The sequence below is a fragment of the Martes martes genome (genome assembly GCF_963455335.1).
Source record: "Martes martes genome assembly, chromosome: 5".
In the NCBI taxonomy this organism is placed as follows: Eukaryota; Metazoa; Chordata; class Mammalia; order Carnivora; family Mustelidae; genus Martes; species Martes martes.
Window position 1 is genome coordinate 12092266 of NC_137892.1, and position 16771 is coordinate 12109036.

At 33.6% G+C, this 16771-nt stretch overlaps 1 protein-coding gene across 1 annotated transcript; it reads left to right on the forward strand.

The window, feature by feature from the left end:
- Positions 1-6657: 6657 nt before the first annotated feature.
- LOC308343546 (olfactory receptor 14A2-like) lies at positions 6658-7549 on the forward strand (the record flags this gene model as incomplete). Its single annotated transcript, XM_080804608.1, is given in 3 exon segments — positions 6658-7044; positions 7048-7344; positions 7346-7549. Coding segments are annotated over 3 exon segments (888 nt in total).
- Positions 7550-16771: the final 9222 nt, after the last annotated feature.

Genomic DNA, 16771 nt, shown 5'->3' on the forward strand with positions numbered 1-16771 from the left:
TGCTCATGCTCTCTATCTCATTCACTCTCTCTGTCAAATAAATTAGAACCTTTTTTTTAAAAAAGCACAGTCCACATAAGCACAATTTGATGATACATTTTCCCAGCTTTCTTGAGTTTGGGTGACAAAGTGTCCATATATTTATAGTATACAATATGATGTTTTAATACTTATATACATTGCGATATGTTTACCGCAATCAAGCTAATTAGCATATCCATCACCTCACACAGTTAACCTTTTAAAAAATACTTTATGTGTTTATTTGAGAATGAGAGCATGAGAGCACACAGCAGGAGAGAGGCATAAGGGCAGAGGAAGAACCAGACTCCCTGCTAAGCAGGGAGCCTGATGTATGATGTGATCCCAGTACTCTGGGATCATGACCTGAGCTGAAGAAAAACACTTACCATTTGAGCCAACCAGATTCCCCCATCATTAATTTTTTGTGTATGTGTGTGTCGTGAGAAAAATGGAGATCTACACCAGCAAATTTTGATTATATAGCACAGTATTTAACTATCCTAACCATACAGTCCATTAGATCATCAGTATGGATTCATGTTATAACTGAAAGTTTCTGCTCCTTTTGCCCAACAACCACCATGGGTAACCATCATTCTATCATCTGTTACTAGCAGTTAAACTTTTATTTGCTTTAATTCCACATATAAGTAAATTCGTGAATATTTGCCTTTCTGTGTCTGACCTTTGACTTAGCGTAATGCTCTGTAGATCTATGCATGTTGATACAAATGCCAGGATTTCCTTCTTTTCTAAGGCTGAACTATTCCATTGTATGTGTGCACTGTAAGATAGTGATTTCATTTCATTTTGATATATGTCCAAAATTGAGATTGCTGCATGACAGTGCAAATCTATCCTTATTATTTTGAGGGATCTTTGTAGTGTTCTCCATAAAAGTTGTACCAATTTTCACTCATACCAACAATGTACATGGGTTTTTTGCTTTGACATACTCTCCATAACACTTGCAAATTTTCACAATAGCCTTTCTAACAAGGGGGAACTGATACCTGCTTGAAGTTTGGGTTAGCATTTTCCTAGTGATTAGTTAGGTTGAGCACCTTTTCATATGCCTATTGACCATTTTTTCTTTCTTGGAAAATGTCTATTCAAGTCCTTTTCTCATATTTTAATATTTATTATTTTTGCTACTAACATATAAGTTCATTTTATATTTTGGATATTAACTTCTTATGATATAAATGTTTTGCAAATATTTACTCATTTCATTTGATTTATTTCCTTTGCTATGCAGAAACATTTTGGCTTGATGTAATCCTAAAAAATCATAAGTGAGAAAAATATTGAGGAATTTTCCTTCTTTTTTAGAGGAGTTTTACAGTTTGAAGTCTTATATTTAACTCCAATGTATTTTGAGGTAATTGTGTATAGTGTAACATAAAGTGCTAATATCATCTCACATCTGTGTATCTTGTGTTTTCAGCACCACTTACTCAAAAGACTATCTCTTCCCATTATGTGCTGTTGGTGTCTTTGTAAAAAAAAATAACAGTAATAGGCTTGGGTTTATTGGTAGGTTCTATTCTATTCCATTTGTTTTATCATTTTGTACAGGTACTATGCTGATTTCATTAATCTAGCTTTGTAATATAATTTGAGATCAGGAAGTGTTTTGTTTTTATGAATATTTTCTTTATTTATTCAGAGTCTTTTGGGTTCCACAGAAATTTCAAGTTTAATTTTTCTATCTTTTGAAAATGTCATTGGAATATTGATAAGCATTGTTTTGAATCTGTAGAGAATATGAGGTATAATAATTATTTAAAAAATAAATGTTCTAATTATGTAATCCTTTCAGTCCATAAATATGGGGTTTCTTTCCACTTATTTCTGTATTCTTCCATTTTTTTAAATCAATGTTTCATAATTTTAATATACAGTGTTAACTTTCTGGGCAAATTTGTTCTTAAGAATTTTATCCATTTGGGGCGCCTGGGTGGCTCAGTGGGTTAAGCCTCTGCCTTTGGTTCAGGTCATGATCTCAGGGTCCTGGGATCGAGCCCCGCCGCATTGGGCTCTCTGCTCGGCGGGGAGCCTGCTTCCTTCTCTCTCTCTGCCTGACTGTCTGCCTTCTTGTGATCTTTCCGGTCAAATAAATAAATAAAATCTTTAAAAAAAGATTTTTATCCATTTGATGCCATTGAAAAAGGAATTTTTATTTATTTTTTGGTTCATATAAAAGTGTAATTGATTCTTTTTTAATACCTTGCCTCTGTCTCTCCTTTGACAAAGCTGTTCTGCACTGAAAGAAACAATTAATAAAACTAAAATGCAACCTACAGAATGGGATAAGATATTTGTAAATTGCATATCCAATTAACTTATAAAGTGGAACACCTTCCAAAAATAATGCAATTAGGGGCGCCTGGGTGGCTCAGTGGGTTAAGCTGCTGCCTTTGGCTCAGGTCATGATCTCAGGGTCCTGGGATCGAGTCCCACAATGGGCTCTCTACTCAGCGGTGAGCCTGCTTCCCTCCCTCTCTCTCTGACTGCCTCTCTGCCTACTTGTGATCTCTCTCTGTCAAATAAATAAATAAAATCTTTAAAAAAATAATACAATTAAAAATGGGTAGAAGACATGAAGAGACAACTCTCTAAAGAAGATACACAGTGTATACCTGAAAAGATGCTCAGTATCACAGATCATCAGGTAAATAAATCAAAACTAAAATGAGATATTACCTCATACTGGTGCGAAAGACTAAAATAAAAATTGAAAGAAAGAAAAGTATTGGCAGGAATGTGGAGAAAAAGGAAATCTCATGCCCTGTTGGTGGGAATGCAGACAGGTGCAGCCACTGTGGAAAACAGTATGGAGGTTCCTCAAAAAGTTAAAAATTGGGGCACTTGGGTGGCTCAGTCTGTTAAACATTGGAATCTTGATCTCAACTCAGTTATTTATCTTAGGGTGGTGAGTTCAAACCTTGGGGCTCCATGCTGGCTGCAGAGACCACTTTAAAAAATGCTGAAAATAGAACTGCTTTATGATCCATAAGTGTACTGTTAAGTAGTTACCAAAATAAAATAAAATACTAATTCAAATAGATACATTTATCCCTATGCTCTTGCAGCATAGGGATGTTGCAATTTAAATTGCAAATTTGGAAGCAGCCCAAGTGCCCATGGATAGATGAATGGATAAAGAAGATGTGGTATATGCATAAAATGGATATATAATGGATATATAAATGGATATATAATGGATATATAAATGGATATATAATGGATATATAAAATACCAAATCTTGCCATTTGGTATTGCGTGGATGGAGCTGGAAAGTAAAATGGTAAGTGGAATAAGTCTGTCAGGGAAGGACAAATACCATAGAATCTCACTCATACGTGGAATTTAAGAAATGAAACAAATAGGGAAAATAAAAAGAGAGAGAGAGAGAGAGAATCCAAGAAATCGACTCTTCACTATAGAGAACAAACAGATGGTTACCAGAAAGGTGGTGGAAAGGGATGAGTGAAATAGGTTGTGAGGGTTAAAGAAAACACTTATGATAATCATTAAGTTATGTATAGAATGTTGAATAACGATATTGTACAACTGAAACTAATATAACACTGTATATTAACTATACTGGAATTAAAATTTAAAACCTAAAAAAATGAGGAATTGAGGTAAAGTTTGATGGTCCTTGCAATATCTTTGCAACTGTTTTATAATTTTGTACTCCATTTACACATTAAGATATATTTGAGTAAAACAAAACCAAAGCTAATAAACCAGGTATGTATTGCAATAATTTCTAATTTTATTTTCCTTTTTTCATAATTTATTTTCATGTCATATTTAATACCAAGTTAATATGCTTATAATTTAATAAAGTAAGTACAATATTAATTCAAAGTGTTGAGACCTTTCTGTTCCTACATACTAAAATTGTATATTTCCTAACACAAACCTACATATCTAATTTTTATTTTGAAAAATGTTTCCTTTTGGCAAAAATAAATTTGGATCATATTAATGAAAAAGTCAACATTTAAAAAATATTAATATATAATTATGTTAAGCTGAATAGATGATTGTTAAAAACATTAATTAATTCTCTACAGTACATTTATGCTATTAATTTTCTTTTTAAATTTTTTTCAGTGTTCCAAGATCTATTGTTTATGCACCACACCCTCTATGTAAGCAAGATTAAGTTTTATTAATTAAAAAATTTTCTTGGAATTATGTAATAGATAAATGAAATTTTGTTAGTTATATCTCTAGTAGCCAAAATTATTTTGAAGTGAACTAGCTAAAAGTGTTTAATGTTAGTAAGATTTATTACATTCTAAAGCAATCAGACATAAGAATTAGGAAGTACACTCTTTTTGTTTGTGTATGTCTTTAAAAATGATTTTTTATTACTCTTCAATAATGGTTTTTAACAAACGATCAAAAAGTTTATTTTGCTTTCTATGTTGGATGGCAAGCTAATAGCATGGATTCTTAAAGCACAACGCACATCCAATTGACCAAGTTAGTTGAATAAATGAACTTCTTTGAACTACAACCAGAGACCCACTGAGTCAGTAATTAGCAGTATTTGGCAGAAATCATCATGTTTAGCAAAGTGCTTAAATTATTACTAGCAATTATAAAATAGTAACCAGAAGTTTATATTTTTTTACCAATGGAATTAAGAGATAGTTAATAAGGCTTCATAGAAAATATTTAAGAGTTTCTTCTTTGGGGAATTCAAACATATTAGTCACATGCCTTAAAATAAATTTGTTGTGAAGACATTGACTACTTAATGTTTCAAGTGATGCCAAGTTTGAAATAAAGGGCAAATGACTTTTCTGGTTGTGTTTACATCATCCTTCCATGTTAAGAAAGTGTCACATCTGAGAAATCTTCTAGTCCTTCAGCCAAAGGCTAGAAAAACAGATATGTTATAATGACAGAGAATTCTCAAAGGAAGATACAATTTTCTGTTAATTTTGGGCAAGCAACTGGTAAGTTAAACTCTTTTTGTTGGGGAAGAAGAATTTCAACTCTAAGATATACTTTTTGGAATCATCTGATAAGTAATCCATTGTCAGACAGTTGAAGAGTTTGAATTATTTTAAAGTATGAATTTCAAGTTTCTATTGGTAAAATGCTCAATAGTCTCTGTTCCAAAACAAACAAGCAAACAAACAAAAATACTAATATTGTAGATACTAAAAACTTTAGGGCAGACACCAAAAAACAATGAAATTCAATGGCCAATTTTTTCCACACATCTTCCTCTTTTGGTCTATTGTGCGTTTCTCTAGACAAACAGTTAGAATAAGCTGATTAATGCCTTAATTATTTTATTGTTCTATAAGCATTCTTCAATTTCAGCACATATGGCTTCTGCACATATGATCCAGATGTCCATTTCCTTCACTTCCTTGTTTTAACTTACTTCTTAATGTGTTCCTTTCACTGGGCTTTGTTCTATAGGCTACTCTTCATTTAGACTTTAGCTTCTAGCTAACCCAGAAGGGAAGCATTTCCTCCCTCCACATTTGAGCAGTCCCATGGATAATCTGTAAAATAATACCTTTTAAAAAATTGTAATGACACCCATCAATATCTATTTTTTTATTTATAGGTTTATGTATTCGTCATTTTCTATCTCTGTTCATTGACAGAAGCACACCAAAAACAGTCTCTCTCTCTCCTCTTTTTTTTTAATTTCTGCCATTAAGCTTTGTATCTAATATATATGAAATATTTCTTGACCTTTTCAGTTAATAATAAATAATTCTGGAACAGTAACTAACAATCTAAGGAAATATTTTGATGTTTGAGATAAATGTCTGAAAGTATAAAAAGTAAAATATAGACAACAGAACATAATGGAAGAAACATATGCAGACAGAATGGTTAAGACATTTTGAAATTATAGTGACTTCTAAACTAGACTTTTATTTAAAAATCAACCACTGGAAATGTGCCACAATAACCTGACTTTCTACATATGTATGTATTCAAAAGACATTAGGTCTTGTTAAATAATTAATTTATATCTTTCCCATACATGAATGAAACTTTCAATATATGCAACTGCATGACCTCAAGATAATATAAACATTGAAAAACAGAATCTTTGTTTATATTCCTTTCTTTATGTCCATAACGTTAGAAAAAAGATATTTGCTTATGTTGGATCATTTTATATAGAGTAAATGTGAAGTAATTATAGCTAATAGCAAATAAGAATTGGTAATGTTCCTATTATGTTATTAGGAATCTTAAAACTATAAAGACATAGAACTTTGGGTTGTTTATCCAAAAGCAAAACGATTTGTCATTATGCATGACACAGTAATAGTGTAATACAAATACCTAGTGTTTTAGAACAATTTTCTTAATCAACTTATATACACCTGGTAGCAAGTTGAGTTTGAAGCTCAGAATTAGATATAACTCATATGAAGACTAATTGTGCTCACACATTACTTATGAAACCCCTTTACCTTAAAAAAGGATGAAATTTTTGCAGAAGCATTTAAGATACATAGTCTATTTTTCAATTAAATAATTGTGTATGTCAATATTATTCTTCTTCGATCTGTAAATTGATTTTTTTTGGTATATTTCTTTGTGCTGACAGGCAGTGAAGAGAACCAAGCATGACCAATGTCACCTTGGTGGCAGGATTTCTCCTTGTGGGGTTTTCTGATATCCAAGAACTTCAGATATTATATGAGGTACTCTTCCTCGTGATTTACGTGGCTATTCTAATGAGTAACCTTCTCATCATTACTCTCACTACCCTAGACCTGCAGCTACAAACACCCATGTACTTTTTCCTGAAGAACTTATCTTTCCTGGATGTCTTCCTTGTGTCTGTTCCAATCCCCAAATTCATTTTCAACAGCCTAACTTACAACAATTCCAATTCCACTTTAGGATGTGCCTTCCAGCTACTTTTAATGACTTCCTTTGCAGCAGGTGAGGTATTAGTCCTCACTGCCATGTCCTATGACCACTATGTAGCTATTTGTTGTCCCCTGAACTAAGAGGTAACCATGAATGTTGGTGCCTGTGTACTGATGGCAGGTGTTTCTTGGTCCATTGGGGGGCTCTTTGGAGCTCTGTACACCGCTGGCACATTTTTTATGCCATTCTGTGGCTCCAATGTGATCCCACAGTTTTTTTGTGAGGTGTCCTCATTGCTAAGGATTTCTTGTCCTGACACACTCCTGGTAGTTTACACAAGTATTGGAATAGGTATTTGTTTAGGTATGTCTTGTTTCATCTGTATTGTGACCTCTTATGTTTATATTTTCAGCACTGTGCTAAAGATTCCAACCTTAAAAAGGCCAATCAAATGCGTTCTCCACACGCTTTCCCCATCTCATTGTCTTTACTCTTTTTATTATAACTGCTTGTTTTGTCTATCTCAAACCATCTCCAAATCTACCCTCAGTTATCGACAGGCTACTTTCTGTGATCTACACTGTGGTACCTCCAATACTTAACCCTGTAATCTATAGCCTGAGGAACAAGGATATGAAATAGGTTCTTATGAGGTTGCTGCACAAAACTTTGGGCCATCAGTCACACTCCATTTAACACTGTCTGAAGTCAGTGCTCTAGTGCCTTACTGATTACAGTAGAATTTCTCATCAGAATTTCTCATTCTTAACTGCAATGGCTTGAGACAAAATGGTAATGTACTCACATATACGTAAGGAAATAAAGGCTCAAGTGCTGAATTGACTGATTCAAAGGTTGTATAGTAACATTATTCCCAGCTAATACATAAGTGTCATGTTTCTCATTCAGTGATCTTCTATGACAAAGAATCTCTCCATTCGTGGTATAACTTTCTAAAAAAAATTCCTTCTGTTTTTCATGGTGTTTATAATTTTGGTCATTGAATAACTCATTTTCTCTATTTTATTCACTGGAAATTTTAAAAAATGAGACAACTTCAACAGGTACATACTATAAATGTGAAGTGAGATAAAAACTTACACATTACTTTCCCAATGGATCAGACTGCCTAATGTTGAAGCAAAACAGAAAAATAAACAAAAATAATGCAGTAGGCTAAGAAGCATTCTAGAGGTGTACTTACATCTGTAAACAATACTCAGGAGAGACACCTAAAATAAAGACAAAATCCTGGAGGGAGATACATCCCAGCACAGTTCCTAAAGATAAGTAGTGGTCAACTAGGTAAATAGTATTTCCAGAGAGACACTAGACAGAGGTCAGGAACTGTTAGACATGAATTTCTGCATTTCTACTTGCCTATAATTCAGAGAGTTCTTTACCTCTCTTTGTGTCAGGGTGAAAATTTCTAAATTGAATAAAAAGAAGCTATTAAATATAACTGTATAAGAAGATTCTCAGTTGGGAAAGGACTTTCTTTTGTCTTATTCATGAGGGCCTACAATACATTTTTATTACCTTACATGTAATCTACACAGAGATTCTTTTTTTAAAAAGATTTTATGTACTTATTTATTTGAGAGAAAGAGCACACAGAGGTAGAATGAGATGGAGAAGCAGACGCCCCACTGAGCAGAGAGCCAGATGTGGGAGTTGATCCCGGGACCCTGAGATCATGAACTTAGCTGAAGGCAGATGCTTAACCAACTGAGCCAGCAAGGTGCCCCTCTACCTAGAGATTCTATGTCTTATGAAATAACCATCTTGACTTTACATTTGACATTATTCTATTGTTTATTATTTAAGGAAAAAAAAGACAAACGTTTCTTAGATATTTTCAATCATGTTCTCCTCTTTTTTTAAAATTTTATTTCTTTTCAGTGTTCCAAAATTCATTGTTTATGCACTGCACCCAGTGCTCCACACAATACATGACTCTTTAAATCTTAATATTAATGTTTTATTATCACTTGAATTAAATAGACTTTTGATATTGTTTCTCTGGCACATATGATTTCATTTAATCATTCCCCCAAATATCTTCTGACAAGCTTTGATTGTTACCATGTCAATATTGATTGTAAATGTATACATATGTTTTATCATATGTCACAAAATATAACTCATATCTCTTATAAACTAATTTTTCCCATGGAGTCCATAGCAAAGTCCTCATTTTTTGTTCTCTACCCTTAAGGAAAGAGATATGGTGAATGTAATTAGATTTATTTGATGTATATTGCATCAACTGCCAGAGTTACCTGGGAAAATCTTTTTAAAAAAAAAGATTCTTAGACTGTCCATGGTAAAATTTATATTGGCAAAATGATATTGTCTCTAATATTTAAGAAATTGTATGCTTTATGGAAAATCCCTAGAGTTATTTTGGTTCTCTCAATCTCTATAATGCATCTTTATCAACAGATAAAACACCAACTAAAAAACAATGTTTTTCTTTAGAAGACTGACAGCGGGTAAAATTAGAAGAAATGATTGTGTCACAAGATATCCAGGCAAAATCTCTTCCAGTCCTGTCCATGTTGCTACAAAAGTTGGGTATTCATCCTTTCTGATAGAGGCATAATACTCCATAGTGAATATGAACCACATCTTCCTTATCCATTCATCCGTTGAAGGGCGTCTTGGTTCTTTCCACAGTTTGGCTACCTTGGCCATTGCTGCTATAAATATTAGGGTACAGATGGCCCTTCTTTTCACTCCATCTGTATCTTTGGGGTAAATACCCAATAGTGCAATTGCAGGGCCATAAGGAAGCTCTATTTTTAATTTCTTGAGGAATCTCCACATTGTTCTCCAAAGTGGCTGCACCAACTTGCATTCCCACCAACAATGTAAAAGGATTCCCCTTTCTCCACATCCTCTCCAACACACGTTGTTTCCTGTCTTGCTAATTTTGGCCATTCTAACTGGTGTAAGGTGGTATCTCAATGTGGTTTTAATTTGAATCTCCCTGATGGCTAGTGATGATGAACATTTTTTCATGTGTCTGATAGCCATTTGTATGTCTTCATTGGAGAAGTGTCTGTTCATATCTTCTGCCCATTTTTTGATATGATTATCTGTTTTGTGTGTGTTGAGTTTGGGATGTTCTTTATAGATCCTGTATATCAACCTTTTTTCTGTATTGTCATTTGCCAATATCTTCTCCCATTCCGTAGGTTGCCTCTTTGTTTTGTTGACTGTTGATTATGCTGAGTGAAATAAGTCAAGCAGAGAGAGTCAATTATCTTATGGTTTCACTTATTTGTGGAGCATAAAAAATAACATGGAGGACAAGGGGAGATGGAGAGAAGGGAGTTGAGGAGAATTGTAAAGGGAGGTGGACCATGAGAGACTATGGACTCTGAAAAACAACCTGAGGGTTTTGAAGGGGCAGGGGGTGGGAGGTTGGGGGAACCACGTGGTGGGTATTAGGGAGGGCACAGATTGCATGGATCACTGGGTGTGGTGAAAAAGCAATGAATACTGTTACACTGAAAAGAAATAAAAAATTTAAAAAAAAGATATCCAGGCAAAGATCAGTAATGGACAATAAAACTTTCAGGAGATAAGTTGTAAGAGAATACGGTATTCTCATAATGACAGGTGATGACTTAGACTGAATATTTCGAGCTGAAGAAATATGAGAATGATGTGAAGAAAAACTTTCTTGTTTTCTTATGAAGCAGACCATAAAACCCTCATATGAGGGATGCCTTCTGTATTCCCAGCAGGAAGGAATATCTTTACCTCCAGAGATGAAGGAATGCAGAAAGCAATCTGAACAATTAGACCTTACTATTTTTCCCATTTGCTGCACTTAGCTCTGACTCTTTCTCTTATCTTATATTTCCATGACTTTCTTTTCTTTGTCAAATCTAGCATAAAAACTCTCATTTCTAACCACCTCTTTGAGCCTTCATTTCTTTTTGAAGGCTCCCATGTGACATTAAACTTACATTAAATATTTAAAAAAAATTTTTCTTGTTATCTGGGTACCAGACAAGAACTAAAAGGGTAGGGGTAAAATATATTTATTGTTCCCCTAGAGTTCTGACACCTGGAAAAAAGATAACTGCGACACCACAAGAAGTAAAGAAGTTGATGAATTCATAAAACTCCTCAACCATAATCATGCAGAACAGAAATTAATTACATTAAAGTAAATGAACTGGGGGCAGGTGTAAGATAATAGAATAGCAGGACCAAAGCTTATCTCATCCCACATTCACAACCCAGGAAATAACTGGAGAGTGATCTGAAGACTGGCAGAACAATGTCCACAACTAAATGTAGAAACAAAGCTGCATTTGAGAGGTTAGGAAGGGCACAAACAGTGGTCAGGAGCTGCCAACAGGAGGAAGGTAATTATGGTCATGGAAATGATGGTATCAGGAAGACCATATGGGGAAAACAAATCCCCATAACATCTGGCTTTTAAAAACATAGGGGCTGAATTCTATGTTTGGTATAATAAGTGGAACTTAGAGCCTGGAGTTTTAAAAATTATCTGACTCAGCACTGAATCAGGAAGCTGACTGATAGCTGGGCCTCCATCTTTCAAAAGGCAACAACCCTAGGAGAGGCAACTTAGAAACAATACCTTGCACAGTGTAAAGGAGATCTATTTATACTGAAAATGCAGGGATTCACAAACATTAATCATGCAAATGGATGTCCAAAAAATGGCAGAGTAACAATACTTATAGTAAATAAATAGACATTAAATCAGAGACTATAACAAGACATAAAGAAGAGTACTATAATCAACATGGACAGGACTGGAAGAGATCATGCTGAGTGAAATAAGTCAAGCAGAGAGAGTCAATTATCATATGGTTTCACTTACTTGTGGAGCATAAGGTATAACATGGAGGACACTGTGAGAAGGAGAAGAGAAAGGAGTTGGAGGAAATCAGAGGGGGAGAAGAACCATGAGAGACTGTGGACTCCGAAAAACAAACTGAGGGTTTTGGAAGGGAAGGGGAGTGGGGAGTTGGGAGGGCCTGGTGGTGGGAATTAAGGAGGGCATGTATTGTATCGAGCACTGGGTGTGGTGCATAAACAATGAATCTTGGAACCCTGAAAAAATAAAATTAAAATTAAAAAATAAAATATGGAAAATAATCTGTAAATACTTATGTTTTAATTATGTTCATATTATTATGTTACTAATTTTTGACAGTAGTAAAATTATTGACATTAAAAGTGGGCTTTTAACATAAAAAAGAAGAATACTATATTATCATTAAGGGAATTATCCAAAGAGAGCATATAACATTGTAAATATTATGCAAGAAGGGAGCTTCCAAATACATAAAGCAGTTAATAACAAACATAAAATAAATAAACAATAGTAAAATAATGATAGAGAACTTTAACACCACACTTATGTCAATACAAAGAGCATCTAATCAGAAAATCAACAAAGAAAAGTGGTTTTGAAGATTCACTGGGCCAGATGGACTTAATGATATATTTAAAAGCTTCTATCCTAAAACAGCAGAATATACACCCTTTTCAAGTGCACATGGAACATTATCCAGAATAGTTCACATATTAACCCACAAAAAGCCCTGACATATTCAAAAATATTGAAGTCATACTCTTGCATCTTTTCTGACCACATCAATATGAAACTAGAAAGCAAACAGAAGAAAAAAATCTGCAAAGACCACAAATAAATTGAGATTAAATAATATCCTACTAAACAATGAATGGGTCAACCACAAACTCAAAGAAGAAATTTTAAAAATTACATGAACATAAAAATTGAAACACAATGGTCCAAAAACTTTGGGATGCAACAAGAAAAGTTCTAGAGGGAAGTACATCGCAAAACAGACCTCCATCAAAAAGCAAGAAAAACCTCAAATAACCTAAACTCACACCTAAAGGAACTAGGAAAATAACAACAAATAAAAACCAAACTGATCAGAAGAAAGGGATGAATAAAGTTCAGAACATAAGTAAATGATTCAAAACAAACAAAGCAATAGAATATATCAATGAGAAGAGTAGCTGGTTCTTTGAAACTATATAATTGATAAACCTCTAGTCAGACTCATTAGCAAAAAGAGAGAGAGAGAGAGAAAGGATTTGAATAAACAAAATCACACCTGCACGAGTAAAAATAACAATCAATACCACAGAAATAACTAACAATTGTAAGAAAATATTATGAAAACATATATGCCAAAAAATGGGTAATGTAGAAGAAATGGATGAATACTTAGAAACATATAACTTACCGAAACTAAAGCATTAAGAAATAGAAAATCTAAGCAGACCAATTACCAGCAAGAAACTTAAATCAGTAATCAAAAATATCTCAACAAACAAAAGTCCAGAAGCAGAGAGCTTCACAGGTGAATTCTACCAGACATTTAAGGAAGAGTTAATACTTTTTCTTCTCAAACTATTCCAACAATTAGAAGGAGAAAACCTTCCAGTTTAATTCTATGAGACCATATCACCATGATATCAAAACTAAATAAAGACACCACAAAAGAGAGAGAGAACTACAAGCCAATATCTCTGATGAATACAGATGCATAAGTACTAAAAACAAACAAACAAACAAAAAAACTTGCAAACTGAATGCGAGTAATATGCTTAAAAGTAACCATTCACTCAATCAAGTAAGATTTAATTCTGAAATGCAAGGGTGGTTCAATATTCACAAATTAATCAACATGATACTTCACATAAATAAGAAAATGGAAGAGCCATATGATCTTTTCACTGGATGCAGAAGCAATCATTTGACATAGGACAACATCCATTCATGATTAAAAAAAAAAAAAAAAGTAGGGTTGGAGGTAACATACCTCCACATAATAAAGACCATCTGTGAAAAACTCACAGTTTTCCCCCTAAAATTAGTGACAAGAAAAGATGTTCATTCTCACCACCTTTTTTCAATATAGTATAGGCAGTACTAGTCAGAGCAACTAGACATCAAAAATAAATAAAAGACATCCAAACTGCCAAGTAAGTAGTAAAACCTTCATTATTTTCAGATGCTTTGCTACCATAAAATTCAGCCAAAAACCACTTCAATTATACCAAAAATTCAACCAAAAGCTATTAGAACTTATTAATGAATTCAGTAAAGTCACAGGACACAAAATAAATGTGCAGAAATTTGTTGCATTTCTATGCACTAATACTGAAGAACCAGAAAGCGAAATTAAGAAAGCAATTCCATTTACAATTGCACCAGAAATAATAAGAGACCTAGGACTAGACATAGACAAAGAGGTGTAATCTGAAAACTATAAAGCATTAATGAAGGGAACTGAAGATGACACAAAGAGATGGAAAGACATTGCATGTTCATGGATTGGAGGAATATCTGTTAGATCTTCTTGTTGGATCTTACTGTAGGATTATTAAAATGTCTATAGTAGGGATGCCTGGGTGGCTCAGTTGATTGGGCCGCTGCCTTTGGCTCAGGTCATGATCCCAGAGTCCTGGGATCGAGTCTCGCGTTGGGCTCCTTGCTCGGCAGGGAGCCTGCTTCTCTCGCTGCATCTGCCTGCCTCTCTGCCTACTTGTGTGTACTCTCTCTCTCTCTGACAAATAAATAAATAAAATCTTAAAAAAAAGTCTATAGTACCTAAGGTAATCTTCATATTTAATGTAATCCTTATTAAAATACTAATAAAATTTATTTACAGAATAGAACAAAAAAAAATCCAAATTTGTATAGAACCACAAAAGATGATGAATAGATGAAGTAATCTTGAAAAAGAAAAGCAAACCTGGAGGTATCACAATTTGATATTTAAAGTGTTATTACAGGGCGCCTGGGTGGCTCAGTGGGTTAAGCCTCTGCCTTCGGCTCTGGTGTTGATCTCAGGGTCCTGGCATCGAGCCCCACATCGGGCTCTCTGCTTAGCAGGGAGCCTGCTTCCCTCTCTCTCTCTGCCTACTTGTGAACTCTGTCTGTCAAATAAATAAATAAAATATTAAAAAAAAACACTTAAAAAAGTATTATTACAGCCCTGTGGTAACAAAGCCATAGGTAATGGTACAAAAAGAGATACACAAATTAATAAAACAGAACAGAAAACCCAAAGTAAACCCACAATTATATGGCCAATTAATCATCAAAAATTAGGAAAGATATTCTTTAGGAAAAAGACACCCTTTTCAACAATGGTGTTGGAAAACTCGACTGCTATATAGAAAATAATGCATTTGGATCACTTCCTTTCACCATACATAAAAATAAACTCAAAATGGATTAGAGACTTCAGTTTCTACCCTGAAACCATAAAAATCCTTAAAGAGAGTACAGCTAGTTTTACCTCTGATATTGGCCATAGTATCATTATTTTAAATGTCTCCTGAGACAAGGGAAAGTAAAACAAAAATAAACTATTGGGATTACATTAAAATAACAAACTTCTGCACAGTGAAGAAAACAATCAACAAAAGTAAAAGACAACTTAATGAAAAGGAGAAGTTATTTGCAAATTACACATCCAACTAAGGTTTTCCATCCAAATCATAAAAAGAAGTGATACATCTCAACACTCAAAAAACAAATAATTCAATTTAAAAATGGGCAGAAAACTTGAATAGACATTTCTGCAAAGAATACATACAGATGGCAAACAGACATATGAAAAGATGCCCAACATCACTTCTCATCAGGGGAATACAAATTTCAGAATGGTTAAACTTAATAACACAAGAAGCAACAGGTGTTAGCATAGATGCAGACAAAACAGAACCCTCCTACACTCTTGGTGGGAATGCAAACTGGTGCAGCCATTCTGGACAACAGTATTGAGATTCCTCAAAAACATGAAAATAGAACTACACAACCATCCAGAAATTGCACTACTACATATTTACCCAAGGGATGAATACTTACTGAAAGGGAAACATGCACTCCAATGTTTATAGCAGCATTACCATAATAGTCAAATTATGGAAAAAGTACAAATGTCCATAAACTGGTGAATGGATAAGGAAGATACACACACACACATATATATATATAATCACACACACATATAGTATATATATATATATTCATATGCATATGTATATGCAAATGTATATGTATGTGTATATGTATATGTAAATCTTCCCATTTACTATATATATATGTGTGTGTGTATATATATAGTATATATGGGATATATGGGATATACATATATATGGGAAGATATCGAGATATATATATATATATATGTATATATATATATAATCAGCCACACTAAAGGACGAAATCTTCCCATTACAATGACATGGATATTAAGTGAAATAAGTTAGAGTAAGACAAATACTATATACTACATGATCTCACTTATATGTCAAATTTAAGAACAAAATAAATGAATTTAGGGCAAAAAAACAGAGAGGCAAACTTGGAGACAATCTCTTAATTATAAAGAACAAACTTATGGTTACCAGATGGGAGATAGGTGGGGGGGATGGATAATATAGGTGATGGAGATGAAGGAGTACACTTGTCACGATGAGCACCATGTGATGTATAGAATTGTTGAACACTATGGTGTACACCAGAAACTAATATAATACTTTATATTAACTATACTTGAATTATAATTTAAAAAAAACTTAAGAAATAAAAACACATTTTTTCAGAAATTATTAGAATCCATTGAATATTTGCATTTTCTAAGAACTTGCACAAAGTGGAAAGATCCGCATAATATTTGTAAGCCTAGGGAAATATCCCTTTCCTGTTCCATGTAGAATCTTCATTAAATTATAGTTATTTAAATCAAATGTTTGAAAATAATTTGAAACTCCCTTTTAGAAAGATCTTCTCTTCTCGACCTAGCCATAAGTACCCTTGAG